At 33.7% G+C, this 26,518-nt stretch overlaps 4 protein-coding genes across 6 annotated transcripts in view; 2 read left to right on the top strand and 2 right to left on the bottom strand.

Moving 5' to 3' along the window:
• Positions 1–1,001: 1,001 nt before the first annotated feature.
• Positions 1,002–3,813, bottom strand: LOC18035175 (alpha-L-fucosidase 1). Its single transcript, XM_006424410.2, has 3 exons — positions 2,736–3,813; positions 2,110–2,346; positions 1,002–1,787 (listed from the first exon to the last, which is right to left on the bottom strand). Exons 1-3 carry the CDS (start codon positions 3,296–3,298, stop codon positions 1,022–1,024), a joined length of 1,566 nt encoding a protein of 521 aa, XP_006424473.1. The 5' UTR covers positions 3,299–3,813; the 3' UTR covers positions 1,002–1,021.
• A 9,384-nt stretch (positions 3,814–13,197) lies between these two features.
• Positions 13,198–14,798, top strand: LOC18035083 (transcription factor RAX2). Its single transcript, XM_006424411.2, has 3 exons — positions 13,198–13,434; positions 13,524–13,653; positions 13,910–14,798. The coding sequence occupies exons 1-3, from the start codon at positions 13,299–13,301 to the stop codon at positions 14,652–14,654; spliced, it is 1,011 nt and encodes a 336-aa protein (XP_006424474.1). The 5' UTR covers positions 13,198–13,298; the 3' UTR covers positions 14,655–14,798.
• A 3,270-nt stretch (positions 14,799–18,068) lies between these two features.
• LOC18034951 (lactoylglutathione lyase) lies at positions 18,069–23,510 on the bottom strand. Of its 3 annotated transcripts, none has more exons than XM_006424415.2 (9): positions 23,410–23,510; positions 22,974–23,096; positions 22,767–22,828; positions 22,577–22,637; positions 22,307–22,386; positions 22,151–22,221; positions 21,412–21,501; positions 19,724–19,840; positions 18,069–18,558 (listed from the first exon to the last, which is right to left on the bottom strand). In XM_006424415.2, exons 2-8 carry the CDS (start codon positions 23,067–23,069, stop codon positions 19,743–19,745), a joined length of 558 nt encoding a protein of 185 aa, XP_006424478.1. In that variant the 5' UTR covers positions 23,070–23,096; positions 23,410–23,510; the 3' UTR covers positions 18,069–18,558; positions 19,724–19,742. The 3 variants fall into 3 exon arrangements, with proteins under 3 accessions (XP_006424478.1, XP_024035144.1, XP_006424476.1); XM_024179376.1 differs by lacking the exon at positions 23,410–23,510 and adding an exon at positions 23,197–23,373 and having other exon boundaries at positions 18,069–18,553; XM_006424413.2 differs by lacking the exon at positions 23,410–23,510 and adding an exon at positions 23,197–23,373.
• Positions 23,511–25,098: 1,588 nt separating this feature from the next.
• The window catches only part of LOC18035114 (4-coumarate--CoA ligase-like 7), a 4,029-nt gene continuing 2,609 nt past the window's right edge, over positions 25,099–26,518 (top strand). The window contains exon 1 of the mRNA XM_006424422.2: positions 25,099–26,342. Coding sequence (XP_006424485.2) covers positions 25,323–26,342 — 1,020 coding nt within the window. The 5' untranslated portion in view covers positions 25,099–25,322. The remainder of the gene's footprint in view (positions 26,343–26,518) is intronic.

The raw sequence follows: 26,518 nt of genomic DNA on the forward strand, positions 1-26,518 counted from the left end.
ATTTTTAAATTTGTAATTTTTTTTGTTACCCTTTTTCGGCTAATCAGGTTTCTAAAGGGATGGCAAAATCCTCCACGGGTTTGGGGCCCCATGGAGCCCCATCCCAAATGGGGAAAATTTTGAATAATTTTTGGGGATTGGGGTGGGGAATGGGGGGAAAATAATCCCCAAATTCTTAATGGGGTGGGGTTTGGTTTTGTACTCCCCACCCCAATCCCCATTAAATATAAATATGTTTTTAATTCTTATTTAATAATTTTTATTTTATCAATTATAATGTCAATTAATAATTTTTTTAATTTTTATGCAATATAAACAAGATATGAATGAAAGAAAATCCTATAATATTTTTTAACTCTGAAACATTGTTATATTTTCTTTTCTCTTTTAAGGTGCTACGCTCTTTAAATATTTTTTACTTTTAATATCATTTTAAGATATTGTTTCAAACTTTTAGTTATTTTTTTAAAAGAATTTAAATACTTATAATATGATGATGATTTTATTTTAAGTCTCTAATTTTTAACTTACTAAAATAATGTATTTATATATATTATAAAATAGATAAATGGGGAATGGGGTGGGGATGGGGATGGGGAAATCATTCCCCACATGGGGATTCTTCATCCCCACCCCACTAAATTTATTGGGGAATGGGGTGGGGAATGGAGGCAAAAATTTCTAACGGGGTGGGGAATGGGGTAGGTCTCCCCACCCCCACCCCACCCCATTGCCATCCCTAGTTTCTTACTAGTTTCTTCTTTGAAATTACTCATTCTTTGCCTTCTTTGAAAATTATCTATAATTTTTCCCCTCCTAGAAGTATAGAAGTGTATTTTGAAAGAGCCAAATCTGCAAAGGCTTACAATTTTCTAAGGTTTCCCCATATGATCAGCACAAGGTTGGAGAAGTTTAAAAAATGAAATTGAAAACTTTTATTATTTACACAAGTAATGCACACAGAATTTCTGAAGATCTGAACAATTTTGTGGGCAACAATGTAATCCGAAATTAACTGATGCTATATTGCGGCAATTTCAGAGTGATTGAACATACTTTTCTGAAGAATATGGCTACCATTTAAGGATGTTTGTGAGGTTGAATCAGACATGCTGCTCACAATAGAAAATTTATCCATGTAAATTCCCGAATGAGAAATAAGTGGTTCTGCCCGAGACTTATCAATGACAAACCTTAACTGCTGTGATTTAACTGTAGGAAATTGCAAGAGTCTCTGATATCCCACTGTCGTGCCATTAATCACCTTTTTCCATGTCCCCTCTTCATTCAAGATATCAAGATGAAACTTGATAATACGCTGTCCCATATGAATCGGCTCCTGAACTTGCAAAACATTAAAAGAAACTGGTTCCTGAAGGTTTATCAACAATGTCCAGTCCGATTGATTCTCTTCAGGTGCCCAGTAGGTGTAAATACCTTCTTTCATGACATTATGAGGGTCAAACTGAGAGCTGCTAATGCCTCCTCTTGTACTGCTGGCACTAACAAGTGCATTCTCTGCCAGATTGTAAGAGAATATGGACTTTCGGAGATCACTGAACTCTTGAAGTACTTGTATATCTTCGGCTGATATGAGACCCGAAGAATTTGGGGGCACATTTAGTAATAAAAGACAGTTTCTGCCAACCGATTTGTAGTATAAATCAAGAAGCTCCACCGCCGACTTTGGAGCTTCTGATGCATGCCAAAACCAACCACGTCTGATGGAGACATCACATTCGGCAGGTACCCAGTCATGACCATGAGGGTCGCCTCCCTGAGAGTACCTGTTAGTTATGTCAAACAAAAATTCAGTGAGCCTCTTACACTTTGTACAATTCCAGGAGAAATCCAAATAAAGTTTCTCTCTATAGTTTAGTTCAAACTCTCATTGTAGCAGCATGTCATCCACTAAAGCCTCACATCATCTTTGCAAACTCTTTAATGATAATGACTGGAGAGTTAATTAATTTAGTAGGTAAGTTCTAAATCAGAATTAGATTTAATAAACCAGAAAGACTGCTCCATATCAGTTTTGAATTATTTCAATTTTTTCTACAACAGAATCTGTGGACGGTTGATACATTCCAATGAACAAACTGAACTCACCGAGGGTCAGTACCACCAATCTTTGCATCACTTCGATTGAAAAGAGACCAGCAAGTAGAGCCAGCAACACCAGCCTCATCTCCAATCCACCTGGTGTCAGGACCAACATCGGAAAAGATGACAGCCCGAGGTTGGAGCTGATGAATGAGGCTAAACCAAGAATCAAAAAAATACTCCATGTCCTTTTCCCCTTCACCTTTTGCACCATCCAACCATACCTCCTTTATCTCTCCATACCTGTTAAATTTCAAGAAAGGAACAACCAGAAAACAATCACTTCTTATCACTCAATTCATCAATTTGATGAATCCTTCGCATAGTACACAACCTAATGAATCAAGGTAGCAAATGATTCATACAAACAGCATGTTACCGAAACACAATCTCAAAAATGCAGTGACTAGAGAATTTCCTTATAGAAGCAAATCTTTCAAACTGCTCAAACACCTAACACTCCAATCAATTCTAAATCTTCAATGCAGAACATGAATTGAATTCTCCGGAGGCACAGTCATTTACATGCTAGCAATCAATCTTAAAACTCAATCAAACACATACCAATGAATCAACAAAACAAACAAAACATCAAAAGCAAAGAAAACACCTCCACATAATAAAAGAGTCACCTAGTCAACAACTCAGCCATTTGGGCCATATAGAACTCATTATACTCCAAGGTCTTGCCATAAGAGGGCTCATGCCGATCCCATGGCGAAAGGTACAGCCCGAGGTCAACACCGGCCTCTTTGGCAGCCAATGCCAGCTCAGCAACAACATCACCAGTCCCATTTTTCCACTCACTGGACTTCACTGAGTAATCCGTATACTCGCTCGGCCACAGACAGAACCCATCATGGTGTTTAGCAGTGAGTATCACGCGGTTAAAGCCGGCGCTTTTAGCCGCGTGGACCCACTGAGAGGCGTTTAATCGGGTCGGGTTGAAGACTCTCGGGTCGGCCCTCCCCGTGCCCCACTCGGAATCCGTGAAGGTGTTAGGTCCAAAGTGGAGGAAGAGTGCCATTGAAGAGAGCTGCCATTCGAGCTGGGGTGACGAGGGCAGGGGTAAAATGGGAAGAGGGGGTGGCTTTTTGAGGGGAGAATTGGAAATCGGGATGAAATATAGTGCGAGCAGAGTTAGGATGAGGTTTTGTGAGATGGGTTTTGTGCAGTTGTTCTTGTTCTTCTTCATAGTATGCGGGTGTGGACCTTCTTGTTGATTCTGCTCAAGAGAAGAGGCTTTAAAGTTCAGTTTTGACCCGTAAGTGAAGAAAGAAAAAGGTTGTTACGTCGTTATTTTACGAGTGGGGTGATTACATGAGGTCGAGTGCAGGGAGGTTGATTGCTTTGACTGACTTTGAGGAATTATCAATGGAAGTTTGAAGAGAAGGAAATAGCGAATTGGGCTTGTTTGGTTTCAAGCTTTTCAACTTAGATGGGCGTAAGCATGTGTCTGATTGAGTTACTCATTTTCATCGGTCGCTGATAATTTCATGCCTTCCTGAGGAGACGCATTTTCTTTCAAGCATTGTTTCCTTAGAGAGAGTTGTACAGCATCCGCAAGTTATTCAATTATGAAGTAAATTTTACTTTCCTTCTGAATGTGATTCAACACAAGAACTACCCTCGTGTGGATTTTTTAGTTTCTTGCATCATCTTTGAAGTGGGGGTTCAATCTTCGCAATTTGTTTGTGAGAATTTATTTCTAACAAGTACTTCACCTCTCATTATTTGAGGGTGGCTGTCCATATTGGACTTTTTAATTGGGCTTGGTTTAGAGAATAGAGGCTGCAAATGAGGTAAGGCAAGAAACGAAATATTGGCTAGGGATTTACAGTCTATCTATAAATATTATCTTCTGTTTATGCGGTTATTTTCATGATTTGTCTCGACTAGTTGGTGTTTGCCAGGTTGCATTTAGATTTTGTGGTTTTCATTTCTTGTTGTGTGCATGTGCCTTCGCCGTTGCAAATAGTTGGGCTTAATTTCTGTGGCTTCTGTTTTAGGCCTGAGCAACACCGACCAGCTGGAAGCTTTGACTTTACCCAGTCCTTGTAGTAGATTTTTCAAGGGAGACATTTTGTCATTAATCTGGAACAGCCTTTGGGCCTGCCCACTGCCTTGGTGATAATATGATTTTTTTTCCCCTAGAAGGTAGACAGTGGACAAATCGAAATCAATTTTTTAACTTCTATATTTTTCTCATATTTAAATTCAAATGGTTAATAAAATAAAATTGCTTGAACTCTCACTTGGAACGGGCTCCTAAGAGTCATTTTAATTATATCTTATGAGTCAAAATTTCTTTCTTGCAATTAGGGATGGGCAAATTCTAGTTCGAATCAACTTGATTGGATTTTGGTTAATTGGATAGGGAAGAAAAATAAACGAATTCAACCTGAACTTGTAACCCAATTTGGTCCGGTCGAATATGATTCGGATCAGATTGAATATTTGTGTTTGTGTGTGCATTGTGATCCGAATTGAATCGAATTTGACTTGAACCAATATGATTGATTGGTCAAATCCAACCCGATCAGATTGGATTTTTATTCACATCTGATCTAAACCTAAATTTTTTGGATCTAATTGAGTCAGGTCGGGTTATTTGCTCACCCCTACTTGCAATTGAACCCAATTACTAAAGAGATTGACTTAAGAAGCTTGTGCTTGGTTACATGGGTGAACTCTCACGGAAAGATGCATTGCTGACGTACTAAATATGACTTCTACTAACTACTAAGACAGCACCTTTATAAATCACAAACAATTAGGAAGTAGCTTGGTAGAATGTACTAGCCGGAAGCAATGTATTGAATCACTTGATTTATCATAATATGTAGTTCAACTCCAAGGTCTCAAATCCATCAACTTAAATTTCTTGAACTATCTAAAGCTGGTTCACTACTTCTACCTCTCCTTCATCTATGTAACTCCTTCGGTGTTGATTGGTTATCTATAAGCATGAATATTAAAAAGAAAATTTTATTTTTGAAGGAAAATTGAAGCATAATTATTGATAAATTTTTTCCTGATTAAGATTTAAGTGATAATGATGCCTCAAAAATACAATTTAGTCAACCCCACACTAGAGACTTGCTTAATTTAATAATCTTTTGTAGGTTTGAACCAATACTTACCAACCAGATCAAGTAGCTATACAGATAGCTTGCTTATATAGTACAGGAGATATATATAAAAACCAAAAGGCTTGCAATTGCATGAGGTGAGTGATTGATTGGCTCTCGTCTGATCTCACCCAACAAACCCCATCTCATCATCCTGCCTGGTTGTACACACACACTCAACCAAAATGTAGCACTTGTCATACCATCACCACTCGCACAAGCAAACACCAAAAACTCACTCATTTTAATGCCAAGCTGATTTGTATAAATAAACTATAGATTGTAAATTTATTAACAATTTTGTCAAATTTGTGAAAAGCGTCTCAAATCACATCAAATTCATCAATTTTTTTTTTTGGTTTAAAGGAATGCATTTGTTTAAAGACTAATAATGGTCAATAATAAAATGTTATGAAGGCGTAAATACAAGATCACATTCAACTTAAGTATAATATATAGAATAAAACCTAAGATTCAATCCTAAAATAATACAACTTCTATTAACTAAACACAAATATATCTACAAACACTACAAATTTTTACTAATGGAAAGGAAATAAAAATTTCACTCATTGGAACTACTTAAGCACTAGAGAAATTTTATAGGACATGCTTAGCCCACCTTAGCTCGCCTCAACTAATGCAAGGGAGACTCTTTTCCATTGATAAAAGAAAATCGATATATTCGATAATCCAAGACAAACAACACAACACAATTTTAAAAACCAAATACAAAACTACAAAAACTTGGTACCAAAATTGTCTATCTTATAATAATCTTTAAAAGTCTCTAAACGAACTCTCGCCCATGCCATTATTTACTCGCCTACCTCATCAAAATCCCAATGCACTAACTCTTGGAGTTCTTCAATAACTCCAATACAACTATGTCATCCTTATACAAATATTGACACGATCCTAACGAATAAATTGAAATAACACTATATTCGGCACAGAAATAATTTCAAGAGAGGCAGATATGCAATATTCAAACACAAAAAATACAAACAAATCCAATAAATGAAAAATCTAATAAATGGATAAAGAGAAAAAGAAAATAGAAAATAAAGGAAAAAAACATAAAATAGAAGAAAAAATGAAAAGACATAAATTCATGAAAATGTTTAAAACCTTAATGAAAGCTTCTTTATTATTATTATTTTTTTCAAGAAGAGAATGAGAGCACGCGCGAGTGAAGCCAATCAAGCTTGGGGACGAGGACAAATTGGTGGAAGAATCAAAATCAGTCGTGAAAATCGAGGATCGGGTGCCACGTATCGGTTTCGTAGAGTTAGAGACAAGTCTTTTGAAAATGATTTTTTTGGCGCTCTTTTAATCTTTAATTTTTAATTTTTTTAACTCCCATCACAAGTCGCAACATTGAACACGAGTGTTCGTGTGTTACGCAACATATGACGTCATTTAAGACAGCGAGGCACTTTGTCTTTTGTCCGAGCGAATCCCAGTTAGGACTTGTTTGACTTTTGTGTTTTCAATATTTGCATCAATAAGTCCCTGCTTGTTTCACTAATTGTGTCTTATTCCGAAACTCATAACGGTTCAAACTTGACAAATTTGACTTTCAGGTAGTGTGAATATCACCCCACTTTAGTCCATCTCAATTGAATTGATATTTATTCATTAGGTGATGTGAAAAAATATATTTATTTAATCTTTATAATTTAAATTACTTATTTAATTAGTTCATATATTTATATAAAAAAATTAAGAGGCCTCTTCTATATTCGTTTAAGTTAAAATCTACTTTATTATTCTTTATTTTTAACTGTTGCGTGTACGACTTATTAGAATTTTTAGTTATATCAGATAAAAATATATATTCTTTCTTTGAAAGTTAAACCCAAAAGTAATAAAAGTAACGATAAAGTCTTTTATAGATAATTTTCAAAAAATAAGGACTAATTGGATATTCTATTTAGTTGGAAGAGTTTAGGTAAAACTTTCAAAGTGACTCTCGACGGGAGAATCCAGGCTATTTAGGAAGAATTGCAGCAATTCCCCAATTTTAACGAAGTAGTTCTTTTGGAATCCAATGAATAACAACGATTACTTAAAAACTTACATTTAGAGAACAATCAATACAAGGTTGCTTTACCCTTTTTTAATTTTCATGATAGATTGGCTAAACTAACGAAAAAGAAAAAGAAATCGCATTGAAATCAATTTTTATTGACCAATTAGAAATGTCTCCCAGGATCTATAATTGTCTCAAAAAGTCCAATATACATACATTATTCGACCTTTTGAATACGCGTCTAGAAAACCTTATGAAAATTGAACACTTTCGCATAGAAGATGTAAAGCAGATAATGAGTATTCTAGAAAAGAAATAGAAAAGCATTTCACAATTGATTTACCAAAAACAAAGTTTTAAGTCAATTGAATTTAGTGCAATTTTTCTGTTCTTTAGAAAAAAAAAAAGAGAAAATTGAAATGGCTTTGCACCTTTAAACCCGTCTATATATTCAGACCGGAATTAAATTGAATAGAAGTATTTAGGGAGAATTTACTTTGATAAGAAACATGATAAACAAAACAATATTCCCCATGAAATTATATTAAGGATCAAAATATAAAATTAGAAGTAATTTTTTTTTTCAGAAATCACCAATTAACTAGGGAATTAATAAGACAACTGATAATCTTAGTAAGGATCAGGAAGCCGAATTTTTCAAGTAGGGATCACGAACAATCTTTTATTAAAATGCAAATGTGTTTACAAATTAGTGATCCAATCACGCTAAGGCAAGTGCCAGGTGTAGGGTATATATCCATCTGTTTGTGTCCGTTTTCAAAGTATTTAGGTTATGACTTTTTTTATATTTTATTTTAAGAGGGGAAAATACTTTCATTCAGAAAGAAAAGGGTAGGCTTAAGACCTTTTTTTTTACTCCCATACACTTAATGTATGGTTTTCATTTAGCATTATTCATTTAGTCACCCATGTTTGAATCCAAGAGAGGTAGTAGTAGTTAAAAGACTGGTTTGGATTTTGCCTACCCTTCTAACCTTTTTTCTTTTTTTAAATAAAAAAAGATAACTTTCAATTATTCCTTGTAAAATGAAAATCTTCAAAATATCGTAAACTATTGTACACCTCAACATACCTTTTTTTTTTTTTTTTTTCCAAAGGTCAAGGAAAAAACGGGGCAGTTGATGAAATTTTTTTGCCTTCTTAACAAAAATGGCCAGAGGTAAGTTGAAGTTTTCAATAATTTAAAATATATTTTAAAAATTGTTATTTCATGAAGGGTGTTCTCAAATCTGATAAAAAAATGTCAATTTCCATTTTCCTAATTTAGATAAATACTTATAATTTTTTTTGAAACTCACTGGATCTGGACTTCTAAACATTCAATATATATTTGAGGCTAGTTAGCATGATTTATCAATGATAAATTGTTAAATTTTTAGAACTGTGTAGCACCGATTAGCCTCAAATTTATACTTTCAAATATGCAGATGCTCCCACTGGAGAAAGAACCTAAATCTTTATAAATTATACCTAGACATAATAAATTTCACACATATACATGTACGACCCGTCAAAGGTTATGGAATTAATGTAGGGAAAAAAATATATAGAAAAATGTAGTTGACAATACGAGGGTGGTAACAAGAAGAACAACTTGATATTTTTCAGTTCTTTTGGTTTCACACCACATGAAAGTTAATATGTTTATTTTGGTAAATAAAATTATGGAAAACAATTCAAAGAAATAGGCCAAAAAGGGGGGCCAAAGTGCAAAAGTTTGCAAATAACAAGTCTTGCTTTGCTTTTCCCAAAAATAATTGAATATTGTTTATGAAGAAATAATGGGTACAGCCTGCATCAAAATTTTTCTAGCTTAGTTTGCCAACCGTTGAGAAAGTGAGAAAAAACGTACATGAGTATGCATCTTTCCTGTCTAGGGGAGTCAATGCATATGACGACATTTGTCTCTTCTGCATGTTCCTGTATTTAATTTGCTCCAATGATACATTAACTTCGATTAATTATTTCGTTGTTTGTTGTCTTGATAGAGAATTCAAGACACCATTTTGTTTATTTTCAAATTAAAGATTCCTCTCAGCCGAAGAAACGACACAGAAACTTGAATTTTTAAACTCGTTATTGCTTTCTTTAATTTGCTGTGTGAATTAACAAATGCCTCTATCTCTGTCCCTTTCGATTCCATATCTATTTACAAGTAAGATTTAGGTGTAGGTTGCCATGCATATCCTTGCTTTTCTCTGTTAATTATTTGTAACGTATAGTATCCATATGCTTGTATAAACGAACAAGGATAAGGAACAATTATTTATACATGCATAAAGTTTTAGCATGTTGCTGTGTCAAATGTACGAAATGAAAAAAATAATGGCAAGAAAGCAACTTTTGAATTTGAATAATGAGGATAATGAAACTTATTATTAATTATTATTTAAAGGGTTTGCTTTCGTTATGAGTTTAAAGTTATTTAAAGCATTGGCTCTAGAATTTCTTGCTGATTAGCATTCGATATTTGAAATTAGGGTCTAGTCTAGCAGCCTAAATTGTCACCGTCAAGGGCAGTATAAAAAAGACAAGGAACTTGTGCAAGCTCTGTGCTTGGCTGTTTTACCTTAAAAAACTTCAATAATTAACCACCAATATTTGTTGATAAATTATGCTAACTGTCAATTATTTTTGGGTTTTATCATCAACTAAGTCAACTGGGTTAATTTTATATTGTCATTACTTTATTAACCTCTAATATTTACTATTCTCTTAAGTAACTATTTGTGTACATAATTGAATTTACAAATATTCTCTGATGCCTGATATGTTTGCTTAGCTAGTCTGTAAGAAAGAAATCAAAATGATCTTTAAAAAGTTAAGATAAGGTATATCTAAATATATTTGATTTATCATCCTTTCCTAATTGAGAAAGTTAGGACAAGTCTCACGATTTGATTGCTCGGCATCATTGGGATAGTATTGTATAAGACTTTCTCTTCTTAGTATAAGTTCTTTTAAACTTTTAAATATCTTGAATCATGCATATATTTATGCCAGTGTATGGTCAATATTTAATAACATTTATTTTTACATTCTTATCTAATAATCGCTATCATTAGAAACAAAGATAATAAGAGAACCTCAGCTATTTGTCACCATTACTTATCAATTTGCACGTAGAAAAGGTAGCTTTATTAATTGGACATGGGCACCCTTTCTCAAGCGAAAAGGTTTGATTAATACGAATTGAAATGATGATGGCCTTTACAAATTGACAGGTCAACGAACAGGGATATGAATGCAAATGTTGTTGGTACACAGAGGGGTATAATAAGAATACAAGATAGGTAAACATGTCTTTGTTTACATATCATTTGCTTTCAGTATCACTCATTTGATTTAGTGACCTTAATTTTAAGCGCCGACTACTATAATTTATCTTTCATTCAGCATATATATAATACGCAATTGGATTGTGTAAGTTTCCAAATGGAGTAAGAACTATACAATTATCAATCTTTTTTTTTTCAGATTTTATTATTATTTTATCTTTCTCGAGGGAAAGTGAATTATAAGATGATGGAGAATTTGATATTTCCACATTATACGTGATTTATTAAAATTTCCAAAGAACTGGTTGTTATGAATCAATGAATTGAACAACTAGGTACCAATACACGTTTGCAATGACTCAATCAAGCTCATTAATTAGCATAGATAATGAAATTAATACATGGGACCACGATTATTTATATCATAGTTAACATGCAAATTTTAAATGCATTGATGTAAGCACTTTAAATTTCAACGGATCTGATTGTCATAGTCTCTATCTCAATATGAAATCATAATAAATTTTTACGTTTTCTTGTGAATCTCATGTTTTCTTGCTTTAAAGTAGCCAAAGATATGACCAAAAAAATTAAGCATTAATATGAACTGACAACTGAGTCAAAGCATGTGCAAGTTCTATTTTTCCCCACCTCAGATTAAATATTGAGAGCAGTAATTAATAAAAAGAAGAAAAATAAGCCAAAAGACATGAAAATGTTCCAACTTTGCCCCAATATTCATCATATACATAGTTTTTTTCTTTGTTTTTTCTTTTTCCTTTAAGCTAAGATCTAAAGCATCATGAAAGCTCACCAAAATTGACTCGAAATGAGATATTATATGTCATAGGAATTCTATATTATATGTCATATACGGCTGATTGCTACGTCACTTTCTTTTATATAATCTCGAACTGATATCCTCTACATTGTTGAGAGCAATAGCTAGTTAAAAACTTCAATTCATATTTTCAAATAGTCATTTGACCACATTAGCGTCTAAGATTTTTATTTGCGTCATGTTGCTCACTTATGATGCATGCGTGCCTTTTATTTGGGGAAAGTTAATGTATATAGATCTTTCTATGGTCTCTCATATAAATTCTGATTCTGAGGTTCATATGGTATTGCGGTTTTTACACTTAAAAGTCGCAGTTACTAGTTAGGGTAAAATGGAATTTGTATTTGTAAAAATAAAAGCGAATATTTCGCTTAATTAAGTCATTCCATAAGGTTCAGCAAATAACCAAAGGATGAATTGATCATTGCCTCCTTGAGGCACGCAAGGCTGAGAGGTTGCAAAATAATGGCCAATCAAAAAGTTATACACCATAATATGCAGTACATGTTCAACTTAAGCGATCGAGGAACGTTTCTATTTTTAGAATGCATACTGCAAGTATAGTTACAGTTTAGACCATGGAAAATGGAAGTGCTGATTTTTATGGCCTACAAAATCCGGTAGGGTCCCTTGCATTTCGTCCTGAGGCCTCGATTTCTATGTGTCGCTTAGCAAAACACAAAAGGAAATGCTAAAACGTACCATGATCGTCTGTAAAGATTGTTTGCCTTTTTTCGCATAATAAAACTGTAGCAATAGCAATGATTCGTCAACAATGCAAAAAAAGGCATTGATGAGTCTGTCCCAAACACCTGATTGAATACGAAGAATCTATCTGCCTGATGGGTCCATCAATATGTATGTGTTCATTTCATTGTTACTGTTTTGGGTAATCATATACACAAAACACAATTGATGGACCCTGAGTTCTAGAGAAAGGATCTTAAAAAACAAAGGGTACAGTCTGATTTAATCTATACTTATAATTTTGCAACATTTTTTTCATAAATTGGATCACATAATACCCACAATACAAAATTAAAATAGTTGAAAAAAATCAATTCAGTGAAAAATCTTACCATATCTCAATTACATTTATGAAAAATGGATTGTATTTGATTAAAATATCAAATGCGGAAAGCTCTCTTGATCCGAATTATTCTTGACTTTGAAATATTTTGCAAAAAGTGTATGAATAACGATCAATTATCACTTTATATTTTTTCTTAATAAAAGTATAGGTCAAGAGAGATACTTATAATATGAAAGCATTAAGCACATTATTGGTGTCATATATATATAATTTTTTTGGTTTGACAATCTTTTTAACGAAGTTGAATCCAGTTAGTTATATGTTTATCTACCAATGGCAAAGGTCTTCGGTTCGGAAAATGTCACAATTCAAAGAGAGGTGTAGCTATCAGTTCATTGATCAATTAAGTGACCAATACCATTTCTAGTTCTTATCAAGACTTTGGATGCTTTCAACAAAAGCAATAATAGATTGACTTAGCAAGGGTTTAAACTATGAGAAGAGATGGAAAGTTCTTTTAGCTAAGCTAATTAGCATAAAAACAGCTTATTGAACTTGTCCACCATTTTGACTTCATGAATCTTTATGAATAAAATATTTGTATGCTAGTTTCTTACTAGACACAAACCGATGAATAAGTTAAATTTCCTATTAATTGGCTCTATATAGGTCACACAGCCCCCAGCTAAACAGAGGTAATAATAATATTCATTCATTTATAAAGTGAGAGCTAGACCCTTTGGTTACTTAAAGAGGTCAGCATATATCCAAAGATCAAAACACTTCGTCTTTCGGAAAGAAAGAGAGAGAGAGACAGAGAGAAGGAGAGAGAGAGGGAGAGAGAAAAGAGAGAGAAATGGGTAGGGCTCCTTGCTGTGACAAGGCAAATGTGAAGAAGGGGCCATGGTCACCTGAAGAAGACTCAAAGCTTAAGGAGTACATAGAGAAATATGGCACTGGTGGCAACTGGATTGCTCTTCCTCAGAAAGCTGGTAAGAGCATACATGATTCACTCTCTTTTTCACTCTAAGACACATAGAAGTGTATTTATTTATTTATTGGTTGGTTTAATTTGGATTAGGTCTAAAGAGATGTGGGAAAAGTTGCAGACTGAGATGGCTCAACTATTTGAGGCCAAATATTAAACATGGGGAATTTACTGATGAGGAAGATAGGCTGATCTGTAGCCTCTTTGCTAGCATTGGAAGCAGGTACCATATTTGTTCTACCTTTTTTTCCCTTTTTTTTTCAACTGCTTTGATGAAAGTAATAATAACTATCAAATCTATCAAAAAATAGTGCTATTTTTGGTTGATCATTCGCATGCATGCCAAGTTTAGATCCAACATCAACAGTCATACTCACAGTTTCTTTGAAAAAAAGGCTCTGGAATTTTTAACTTCTTTTCGTATTTAAGGACTTTTGCTAACACATACATATAACATGCAATGGCACATGTGTTTGCAGATGGTCAATTATAGCTGCTCAGCTACCGGGTAGGACTGATAATGATATCAAAAACTACTGGAACACAAAGCTCAAGAAGAAACTCATGGCCATGGCTCCTCCATTATCATCACAAAAGAAGAGCACTGCTCCACCACTGATCCCATCATCTCATCATCATCACCAAGCTTTAGTGTCACTACTACCATCTCAACCCTATTACACCCCTTCTAATAAATCTCTTATCAGTAACTCTTTTGATTCTTTTGAACCCATTTCATCAAACACACCATTACATCTTTTCGACAATAACAACTTGATTCAAATCCAAGAAAACCAGCTGTTTAGTAATAATAATTCCATGCAGGGTTACTATCCAATGAAAGACAATTTCTTGACTTTTGGTAGCGAGCAAAGTTGCAGTTCTTCTGATGGTAGCTGCAGCCAGATCAAACAAGAAGATATTGGGTTTCATCAGGGCTTTAATTACTCGAATGGGTTTGAAGAGAATAACCAGAAGTTCATGCTCAACTATGGCAGCAGCGATAGAGGTGGTCATGAGAGTCTCAACCAATGGAGTGAGAAGCCAAATGGGTATTTTGGGGAAATTGCATCAGACTATTCACTTGAAGATGTTAAGCAATTGATTAGCTGTAGTAACATAAATGGCTGTAACAATGAAAACAACATCAACTTCTTCAGTAGCACTGATCAAGAAACCAAGTTGCAGGACAGTAAGGTCATGTACCACTACTTCAACTACTGAATCATGAATCATGAATCATGATGATTTGAAACTGACTTGTGTTCTTGTATTCTCCTGTAAGTATTAAAAAAAAAAATCTGAATGATTTGACGGGGTAAGTAAGGGGGTGATCAGACGGAGATTCAAAGATGATATGACTTTGAGTTTCTGGGGCTTTGTGTTTTTTTGATGAAATGAATTGAATTGATAAAACATTTTTATTTTCTGTTCTTTTGTTAATTTCCTTTTTCTTGTGCTTTGACGGTACATGGTAAATGCTTCCTTTTATTTTGTGCATATATTTCTTTTTGGGACTCTGTGTCACTGCAACCCCCAATCAGAAGTAAATGTTTTGTGAAAACGAGATAAGAACTTATCCTCATTCAAGAAACAAAACTTTGATGTCAAACTTAACCAAACAACAAGCAATCTGTAATATACTACTATTTTTATTAGGATCCCTCTAAGTTACATGCATGTACCTTACAACCCTCTCACATAAATAGTGAATGGATACTATTCATGTGAGAGGATTGTAAGGTACATGCATGTAACTTAGCATTAGCCTTTTTATTATGCCTCTTCTTTGTACACTCCACTCTATATCTATGAAAATTTTTGACTCTTCGATCCACTCTTTAAGTTTACGTTCTTGTTATTCCAAATTTTACAGTAATTTGCACAATAATACCCCATAAGTTGAAAGACGAAATCGATGATTTAGAGGATTCCGCTACGGAAAATTGAGGCTGAAAGTGTTATACCAAACTGCATCGCCCTGAAGTTTTTATTAATATTACATTTAAAATATTAGCAGAGAGTTATATGAGGGCGCCCTCCTTGTTTGATCAATTGGGTGTTAATAATATGTTACACTAGGTGAAAAGGCTATTCTAGCCCCCATAAAATAATGTTCTATTTGATGCAATGAGTGCATCGCTAGCCAGGAATACAGTACACACTAGACTTTTATATGAATAAATTGGTCAGAGATTCAAGGTGGGAACTTAATCACCATTAATTTTAAAACAGAAGGATGATGGTGCATGTTTTGGAATTTTGTGGAGGCAAACGCCTTAACAATGACCAATATTTATTAATCATAATCTCAGTCTTCTTACACAGTCAGTTTTTTAATTTTGTATGTGTATGTGAACATTCAAGGATTCCTCATATATAGTTGGATATTCTCTCTCATATTGATTTGAAATTTTAAAGATCTGGCCTCATATTTGTGTATATATATTTCAGTGTTTTTACTCGGTAAAATTATCAAATCAACTTGAATTACAAACTCAATCACAATAAACTTCTTGAAGAGTACGTAGTACATGTATTCTCAAACTTGCTTTTTTATTTAATTGGGCATTTATCCCTAATGTCTACTTACCAAAATTAAATTGGAAATGTGCAACTATTTGATTTCCGGTGGACTATTTTCGAGGGCAGTTAATGTTATTTTTGAAGAAAGTGTTGTGGAAAAAGTATTTTTCTCTCTGATAATTGTATTTTCTCGATGTGACTTAATACGACGATAGTTGATAACAACGTTCTCTCAAAAATGAATTTTCCAAGAGCACATGAATATTTTTGAGGACATTTACCCTCGGAAATGACCTTTTTGTTGTAGTGTAATTACCATAAAATGCAATAGACTGAAGATTTAAAATACATGACTGAACACTTTAAATCTTTTCGTGCTAAGCTAATAGTAGGTATACAAAGCCAAGTGGCTTGTGCTTGTTCACAAATCAAGAAGCCAGCAGCAAATAATGGCATTAACAGTTTGTTTTCCGTTTCAACTCATGGATTCCTTGCATTATTAACCATTCTATTCATTACAGGCAATCACTTATTGTCATTTGAAGATGCTCTCTTACGACTTGGCTCATATATCATTAAAATTATGTTAACGTATACGTGTAAAATTCAAGAAAACCAATCGACATGAGTCTTAAAAAAGTATAAGAATTTGATTAAGAGATTTGTAATTTGCTAAACCCCATAGGCTGATGCAGATCATAATCTCTCTTGTTCAACCCTTCCAATAATTAATTGTGAGGTTGCCGGTCACAATTATTAATATTCCCGTGATGCTTTCATACCTTACAATAATTGGTCCACGTGTCTTTGATTCTTTATCCAATAACCTATGATGTATGCTCACCAATAATATATGCATATGCGTTATATCATTTTCATTATTTAATTTCCACAGACCAGAAATTTTGAGTTGGGAAATTTGTGTAATTTTACCGGGGACTTAAAAAAAGAAAATACATAATTATTGAAGTTATTAAAATATTAAAAGGGTCAGGGAATCCCCATTGGGAACCAGTCCAATCCAATCCAGTGGAGTCCAAAATTTCTTTGTTCACAAGATCTCTGTCAGGGTTGCACCACTGTTACTTGTCCAGCCTTTTTCTACATAATAATAATAATTTAATTCAATTTTAATATCGAGGAATTATTAATAAGAGCATCATCATTATTGATTAATTAAAAAAAAATTGATACACGTACTGTAGCAACCGCAAGCCATAAGCATTTAAGATTAAAATAATTGGGTTGCCAACTATATTATATGTTTTATTTGTTTAATCAAATAAAATTTCTTTTGGGTGGGGGGGGGGGGGGGGATTATTTAGTTTTGAATAATTAGTAGGGGAAAAGCTTTCTAGGAATGTCTTTTCTAGTGAAGCGTAGAAGGTCAAAAGGCCTGGAACCTACTGACAACATGACACTTGAAATAATTTATTCATTCTTTTAAATGAACGTTTTTTCATTAATAATAATATTAAAAAGAGGGTCTGTTGTCAATAGGGAGGGTAGCACAAGCAATATATATTATCAAGGTTTTGCAATTTTATATGAAAGATCTGTCTTCTTTCGGGAGGCTAACGAGCACGCTAATTACTAAATTATACAAATAATTTGAGTTTTAATCAAAGATCTTTGGATTTTGACTTGGTAGAAATTTGGAGCAAATTTTTGTATTAAACTACAAGCACGCCACGCAATTGAATGTTTGAAAAAAATGAATACACTTGAGTAGTGGCGGTGCGGGGCTACAACACTTTCAGTGCCCTCTATTTCAAGGCTATATTTTTTTTTTATTTAATTTCCCCTTGTGCCAAAATGACTTTAATGAGGAAAGAAAGTATGAACCTTTGCTTCAAATGTTGAAATGCTTTCATATGATGAACTCGAGTATTTAGCATCCAATTATTGAGCCCTTTACCTTGATCCGGTTGACTAGTTACATTACACCAAAAGTCAACATTCACATTTGTACCGAACAACATAACCCTATTGACTTTTGATATGTATTTAAGAAAATAATTACATAAAATAACATTATCCAATCTATTTTCAAGACTTCCCCAAATTTACAATCATAGTAAATCAAAGATTCAAGGGCAATAAAAATAAAAATTTCTCCGGTGCTAACATCCATACTTTACCAAAATGTGAGTTGGAGCAATGCAATCATTAATTTGCAGTGTACAATAACAGCACATCAGACAATAGAAAGTGAAGTGCGGACAATAGTAGAAGAGAAGAATTAGATAGGCTAACTTTTATTTGATCTGTGATTTCCTATCTCCTCAAATCTTTTAAATCCACAAGGGAAAAAACTAGCCTTATACCCCTATGGCCATGATAACCTTTGGTTGGGTGAAGAAAAGAAATCAGCAAATGGAAGTTCACATACCATACTTCTCTTCAATATCCTCAACTAACAAGCAGAAGATCACACATATTGAAAATAGATGCTTTGATCATAACCTCATTATTGGAGTACAAGTCTTTCGGAGTTTGAAACATATTTGCGATCGTATTTCAGTCCATAATGCGTCTCATGGAAGACGTTCTATTCAACAGAGAATTTATCAAACACTACAATGAATGGATCCCGCCTTCCCTGCGTGAAAACCAATTATTTTAAGTTCAAGAGCTCATTCAGAAAAATATGATAATAATAACATGACAACATAATTTTCTGCCGAGCTACATGAAGTCCACAACAACAAAAATAAATAAATAAATAAATAAAACAAAAAAAAATTTAGTAATTGTGCTGAGAAGCAAAAGAATATAAAGAATTCACTCTGGCAAACAAAAAACAAGGACAATCTTAAACTACCCCCCACCCCCCCCAAAAAAAAAAAAACAATGGGAAACATTGCTGGCAGCAACCAATAAACATTTATGAAATGACGAGAAGCCTGTATCTACTCTGAGCCCCCCCTTTTTTTTTTTAAGATTCACCCTAAATTTTCCAAAACTCCGTCCAAAAATAAAAACATATTTTAAACATTAAAACAGATCCAAATTTTTTACCAAGAGATCAATTCCCCATTCATGGGGAAAAAATGGGTACAAAATACAATCTTTTTCAAGGAATTTTCCAAAGGTACAATCTTATTAAATTTCCTCCAAGAAACTTTTCATGATAGTAACGATGTTCAATACTTAAAAACATAAATCACTAACCATCAAGCCCATGTCAGTTTATCATTTAGACTCAGTTTGGTATTATGGTGATGTGGATTTTAAGCCACAACTCATGTGAAATGGAAGCTCAGATCGTGAAATAAAAGTTATTATGTTTAGTAAATATACTAAACATAATAACAATTTTGACAAAATAGTAGTATATATGTATCATCAAACAACTGTAGCATAAAATCACCTTAACTTTTAAAGTAAAGTTAGAAGCGCTCACCAAACACTTCACAACTGCTAACGACAATATCAAATGCAGCCTTATTATCTTAGAGATGGTTCCAAATTTATAATACTTAATTGTGCATATGGTAAGCCAGCAAATGTTTGATATATGATTTCCTATCAACTCATGGGTCCCACATGAGTTCCGTTGTGGCAAACACAAATGCTGTCTAAGCTTGATCTTTGTTTTAGCATTATCATAAATTGTGTATCTATGACTCTATTGAGGGTATTCGCAAGAAGATTTAGAAGCTTGTCAAAGCATATGGTTACATAGAACATACTATTAGTTTAAGTAACAAAGGAATGCAGAATGTTGAGAAAAGGAGTGAAAAGAGAAAAATTGAGAGATGTACCTGAGTGTGCAATGTCATATCAAGTGCTACCACCAATTTTTCCAATTGTTTTGAGGTCAAAGATTTCAATCCAATAGTCATCAGGGTCTTTAATGAATGCTACGCCTTTCAATTTTCCTGTAAATCATAGCAAGATTGACAGATTACTATTGATGAATATAAAAGCTTGAAATTTAATGTTTATTTAATTATTTAATTTTTCCCTATAGACATAGTTATAATTGCCTGCATTAAACCCCATTCAAATTCTGGAAACACATCATGAAACCAACAAACACTTGCTTATGTATGAGTATCACATCAGAATAACCTTAAGGCATTCAGTACTAAACTTTCAGCCATACCAAGCTTTAAAGAAAGCAGGGAAAAAAAGAAAAAGATATTATTAATTCAAAATCTGTGATATCCCTTAGTTTTGTTGGATCTGTAGTATCCTAAAACTCATCTACCAAGTTAAACTATAAAAAACTATAAATGTAAACACTTCTTACCTCCATGAAACCTAGAGATCACATCAAATGTCATTAAATCCAGGAGAATGATGAAAACACCAAAGTGTACATAATGTCAAAGAAACATGTAAGCTATGTGCAAGGGCAAGATAGTGGGAGCACTCGAGAATGACCAACATATTTGAAATCTTTCAAGGGGCTAGGTATATCAAGTACAAGCATGCATTCATCTTAGATGGAAAGCACAAAGGTAATTTTATAATTTGGTTCAACAGCTTTATTTAGAGGTTACAAATTAAAAACATGTAACCACCATTCTAAAAGTTGTTCTCAAATGATTTTGACCTCCCATATTAACTTAAAACAGAAAACATGCAACTTTACCTACCTTTTCTAATCAAAAGAAACCATCCCTGTTTCTTTAGTGGTTGGAAGACAATAGTAACAGACCTAGTAATAAGCAAACTGTGACAAGCAACAATGATGGAGCACTAACATGAATTTTGACAGTGAAGACTAGAACATGTCACATTCATGAGATTTTATGCACAGGACTTCATCTTATACCTTGAAATTATTCTCTTTTCTTATATTGTTATTAATTTTGAAAGGCACATGGAAGTGGTATCACAGCCAAAGAAGAACATGAGCAGACACAGAGGAGTGCTGTAGGAATCAACCCCAATGACCAATATAAAGAATTTGACTATAGATCAAACAATCAATTCTTAAGATAACAAGAAATTATCTTCATCACAAAATGGTTCTCCCCTGACATGTATAAATAAGAAAAGTGGAAACAGGGAAAAAACCATTGAGAAAAGAAGCTCCTCAGTGTTTTATCGCCTAGATTTTGCAATCTAGTCCTCACTGGCACATTCAAATGACTATTACAAAGCTAATCTCTAGACTACAATCCTTTTCTTCATATATACATAATACCAATATGAGCACCCACCCACTGACCCACACATTACTGGGAGCAGTCACTTCTGATTTTAGATTGCTACAGAAATTTTCAATTAAAAGAGCACATGACAGTACCAATAGTGAAGACAATCAAATTGGATATTGGATATTGGTGATCAATTAAAACAGCAAAATGAATCCACAAAAAAGTGATGTCAAGATTTATCTTGCAAGATACTAGAAAATTTAAAATTCAGATAATGATAATCATCAAGTAAGCATCATATTAATTGAGATACACTATCCTATCTAAAAGAGGTGTCTTACCACCATCTGGTTTCTTTGCAAATTCCACTCCTAGACGTTCAAACCTCTCACATGCCTTATATACATCATCAACAGTGATGCCGATGTGCCCTGAAAACCATATATGACAAGTTAAAACTTCAAAATATTTGGGAATTTTGAAAAAAAAAAAAAGCAATTGAAGCAAAAAATTATAATATGATAAATAGTGGCTGAAAAACTCATCACCCTCGAGAAACAAATAAATAAATAGGTCTAGGCATGTTTTCCATCTATTGGTCCTTAGCTCCAGTCCCTACCACAAGTAAAATAATAGAAAAGACCTAAAATATATTAAAAGACCCCTGCTTAAACCCATAACTAAGCTAATGGTATATGTCCTGTTTCTAGAAATATTGTCATGCATAAATTAATCAAGAACAAGGCAGTCAATTGGATAACCGTAGTGATAGACAGCAGCTGATATCATCAGCTCTGCCTAAGCCTTGCCTCAGGACAAACAAAAGTACATTCTTAATATGGTAAACATAAAACCATTACAAAAGAAAACTTAGAAATTGATTAGCTGATCAAATTAATTAGGGTTATACAAGTTTCAATAAATAAGCACATGAAGTGAATGTTCTGGACTGTTCTAACATTCTTTCCAACCATAGAGAGCACAAAAGAAACATTGGCCTTTTTTTCTTCAAATTGTCTTATAAGTCAACTTTTTAAAATGAAAAATACACATATATCTCATTCAAAGTACGTTACATACCAAAGCCACGGGGTTCTGAATTCCCATTGTGATAACCTTTGAAGTCGGGATCACTTTCAGTTCCCCAGTTACTGCAAGATGTACTGAAAATGAGAAACATTGGACAAAACGAGCAAAGAAAGATAGTTTCGAAGAAAAATAAAATTAAACTCATACTGAGTCAGCTCAATTGTAGCTGGCTTCCCAAAAGTCCAAACAGTTCTATCAACAGGGTCAGCTGGAGCTGATGCAGTATCCTACACAAACCAATTATTTGTAAAAAAATGTTTTCAGAGTTATCAAATCATCATCAATGTCACAAAATTTAAGAATATCCAGCCCTACCAGTGTGCACGAGTTTTCATACACTTAAATAAGTAAGAAATAAAATCACTTAATAAAAGGATACAATCAAGATTCTTGTAGATGCAACATAAATTGTCTTACCTCATAGCCCAAAAAGTATAGGCTAAATTTCATTTCTGGAAAATCCAACCTCTTTAGTAGCCTGAAATACTCCAGGAAAAAGCCATTAGCTTTCACTTAAAAGATAAATAAGATGGCTCTTAAGCATTCACAAAGCAATCCTAAATAAGACCTCTCAAGGCACGGCAAGAAAATAAAAATAAAAACTTACGACATGCCCAACACACGAGAATAGAAATCAAGACTAACTTTGGGGTCCTTAATTCGAAACATCTGCAATAATTGATACGTATATATTAAAAAAAACACACACACATAAACCCAGAACGGATAATAAGTAAATAAATAAATCCATATTAATAATTAATTAAAAAAAAGCTCAAGAAGAATTTATGTAAAAACTGAAAAATGAGGAAACCGTTTGTTGCATGAAGTATCCGTTGGTAGCTTCATCACGGGCGGTGTGAAGACCCGGATTGTTAGCGGGCGATTCTTTGGGCTCCGAAGAAGCCATTGAAAGCAACCGAAATCGATTCGAAGCCTGCACGTCAAATTTTACAGACAAAATGGGAAATTATTATTAAGATAAGTCGTAACAAATAAATGAAACATTAAGAAAATGATTAGAATGCTTAATAAACCTTGAACCAACTAGTTGTAGTTTTAGTGGGGCTAAAGAATGGAAGTGAAGAGGGAGATAGAAATAGAGGTCGAGTTGACGACGTCAATCTACTAAAGATTGAAAGTCGTGATAAGGAAGTGCTGCAGCTGATTGAAGCAACCGACGCCATTTTCCCAAATTTTTTAATTACAAAATACAAAACAGCTTACATAATAATTAGTTAATTACATACCTTTGACCGTTGTGAGTAGTGAGTAAAGCCAAATCAGAGGGGGTGACCAAGTTTTTATGGTGGCTCTCCCTTTGGATTTATTTTTATGGCCATGTCATATCTGTACACACACACTCGAGCAAGGGAGTGATGTCTGCCGCCCATCCGCCATTTATAAACATTACGGGCCGGGTTTGGAAGCCCCAAATAAAACATTTTGTTGGGTTGGTTCGAGGGCCCAGAATCAAAACCGCAATCCATTTCGTGGACTACATTGGGCCCTGAACCAGATGTTCAGTTCTAATTTTTCACCAAAATTGAGAAATAAAACAGTCGGCAATAAATTAAAAATCAAGTCTAAAAAATTACATAAATCAATCTTTGTTTTGAATATATATATGGATAAACCTATGGTACCACAATTGTATGGTACCACAGCTGGATCCAACCATTGGATCTAGCCCACAGTTGTCACCAGAGCTAAATCTAATAGTTGGATCCAACTATGGTACCATACAACTGTGGCACCATAGCTGGACCCTATATATATATATATATAAATAATATTAGCTATGACATTTTGAGTCAACATTAATTAATGGTTTCAAAAGTCAGCATTGTTTTGCTCCAAACCATTAAGCCGATATGATACAGTGCGAGGATAAGTTCTGAGCAAAGCTTTCACAACCGTATAAGTCCTGTCCCAAGACCGCCAGTGGTCCGGATGATTATTTATCTTTTTCTAGAGGTAAAGAAAGGTGTGCCGTGCAAACGAATTTTGTCAGTGTGTGTAGGTCTAAATGGAGGGCATCCAAACTATTAAACAAACAATATAAATAAGCAAAAGACACTTACTGCAAATAGACAGAATATACAATACAACTCTATAAATTAATAGAGTTTGGACCATACAAAATCTATTAATTCAAAGAGAAATTAAGTAATCAATAAATTAATAATTTATTAATTTACAAAGTTAACACTTCATAATTTCTTATTATAATTTGAGAAGTCAACATCAGAACTTCTAGATGCGATAAGAAAAATAAGAGAAAAGATTGAAGTAGATTTAAATTTTAAGAAAAACATGTAATAATAGAGTCATGTTTTATATAATTAAAATATCATAGTCAACTATATTTGTCATTTCAATAAATTATTAATTTATAACTTAAATAAGACCACAAAGTTATATAATTTTTTTTAAAAAATATTATTTTATCATTTCATAGAAATTATTAATTTAGTTCATTGGCCCAAGTTAAAACCGTAAAAATTTATTATATAATAAAAGTTATTAATTTACCGAGTATCAATTTAAAAAGATTTTACTATGGATTGATAGAAATACAAGACATAATTCAGAGCTTTCGTCACGTGCTTCCATTAAACATTAATTGTTGCATATTTCTTCCCGATGATGGTAATATGTTGTCATTTGTTGCTCCCATTTATAGTTTTGTTAAGAGAGAATGATGAAAATGAGTGGGGATTTATAATTTTATTTGCAAAGTAAAAAACATTTTATTTATTCTTGTGGGGTTCGTTTAGACTTTTCACACGTACGTAAGATGCACAAGTACTGTGAAATTACCCGCCAAACCGCATGATCTCCTGCACATCTTCAACTTCAGGACCACACGTCGCCATTAATATTATTACTATGGAAAATGCTAAGTATAAAAAAAAATGAGAGAAACACGAAAGAATGAAGCATGTGTTGGGAGGAGAGAGAGCAAGAAAAAGCTGACAAGAGAGAGAAAAGAGGCAATTCTCTCGTCCTTCTCTCGGTTGTTCTTTATATTTAGCAGCATTCTATTACTATAGTTTCGTTTCTGGTTGCACCAATTGTTTTGACCCTTAATTAATAATACATCTGATCAAAGTTTGAAAAACAAAATCATTAATTCTCGTGTCGTTATTGTTTAGTTTCAATGGAGAAATCTGGTTATGGCCGTGATGGTATCTACAGATCTTTAACGCCACCTTTGGTTCTTCCCAGTGACCCCAGTTTTTCTATGGTTAATTTTCTCTTTAGAAACTCTGCTTCTTATAGCTCCAAATTAGCACTTATTGATGCTAATTCTGATGAATCTTTGTCTTTTTCCCAGTTCAAATCCATTGTGATCAAGGTTTCTCATAGCTTTCGCCATCTGGGCATTACGAAAAAAGATGTTGTTTTGATTTTTGCTCCAAATTCAATTCATTTCCCTATTTGCTTTCTTGGTGTCATTGCTATAGGCGCTATAGCATCAACTGCGAATCCTGTTTACACGGTCTCTGAGCTTTCAAAGCAAGTCAAGGATTCCAATCCAAAACTTGTTATTACAGTCCCTGAATTATGGGACAAAGTTAAAGACTTAAACTTGCCAGCTGTCCTTTTAGGTTCAAAAGATAAGGTTTCTTCTTCTGGTCTTATTTCAAGAAGCTCTAAGATTGTTTCTTTTCATGACTTGATTGAATTATCTGGGAGTGTAACAGATATTCCAGATGTTTCTGTTAAGCAAACAGATGCTGCTGCTCTGTTGTACTCTTCAGGGACAACTGGTGTCAGCAAAGGTGTCATTTTGACGCACAAGAATTTCATTGCAGCATCTTTGATGATAAGTGCGCACCAAGAATTGGTTGGTGAGTTAGATCATGTGGTTCTTTGTGTGTTGCCTATGTTTCATGTATTTGGGCTCTCAGTTATTTTATACGACCAGTTGCAAAAGGGCAATTGTGTTGTTTCAATGGGGAAGTTTGATATTGAGATGGCCCTGAGGGCTATTGAGAAGTACAGGGTGACGGTTTGGTGGGTTGTGCCGCCAATTATTCTTGCATTGGCTAAGAATAGTTTGGTCAGGAAATTTGACATTTCTTCATTGAAACTTGTTGGTTCTGGCGCTGCTCCTTTGGGGAAGGAATTGATGGAGGATTGCCAGAAGAACATACCAGGTGCGATTTTTCAGGTAGTTCAATTTGAGCATCGGTGTATGCCTTCTATTTTCTGCTTTAAAAGCTCATTCTAAGTTAAATATATATACAATAGATGTGAATTTCTGATGATTGACTAAGTTTTTTTTTTTTTTTTAAAAACAAAAATTAAAAAGGTTTTTTAAAATGTTTTAAAATTTATTTTTTTTATGAA

This window comes from Citrus clementina, unplaced genomic scaffold (assembly GCF_000493195.1).
Source record: "Citrus clementina cultivar Clemenules unplaced genomic scaffold, Citrus_clementina_v1.0 scaffold_8, whole genome shotgun sequence".
Lineage (NCBI taxonomy): Eukaryota > Viridiplantae > Streptophyta > Magnoliopsida > Sapindales > Rutaceae > Citrus > Citrus x clementina.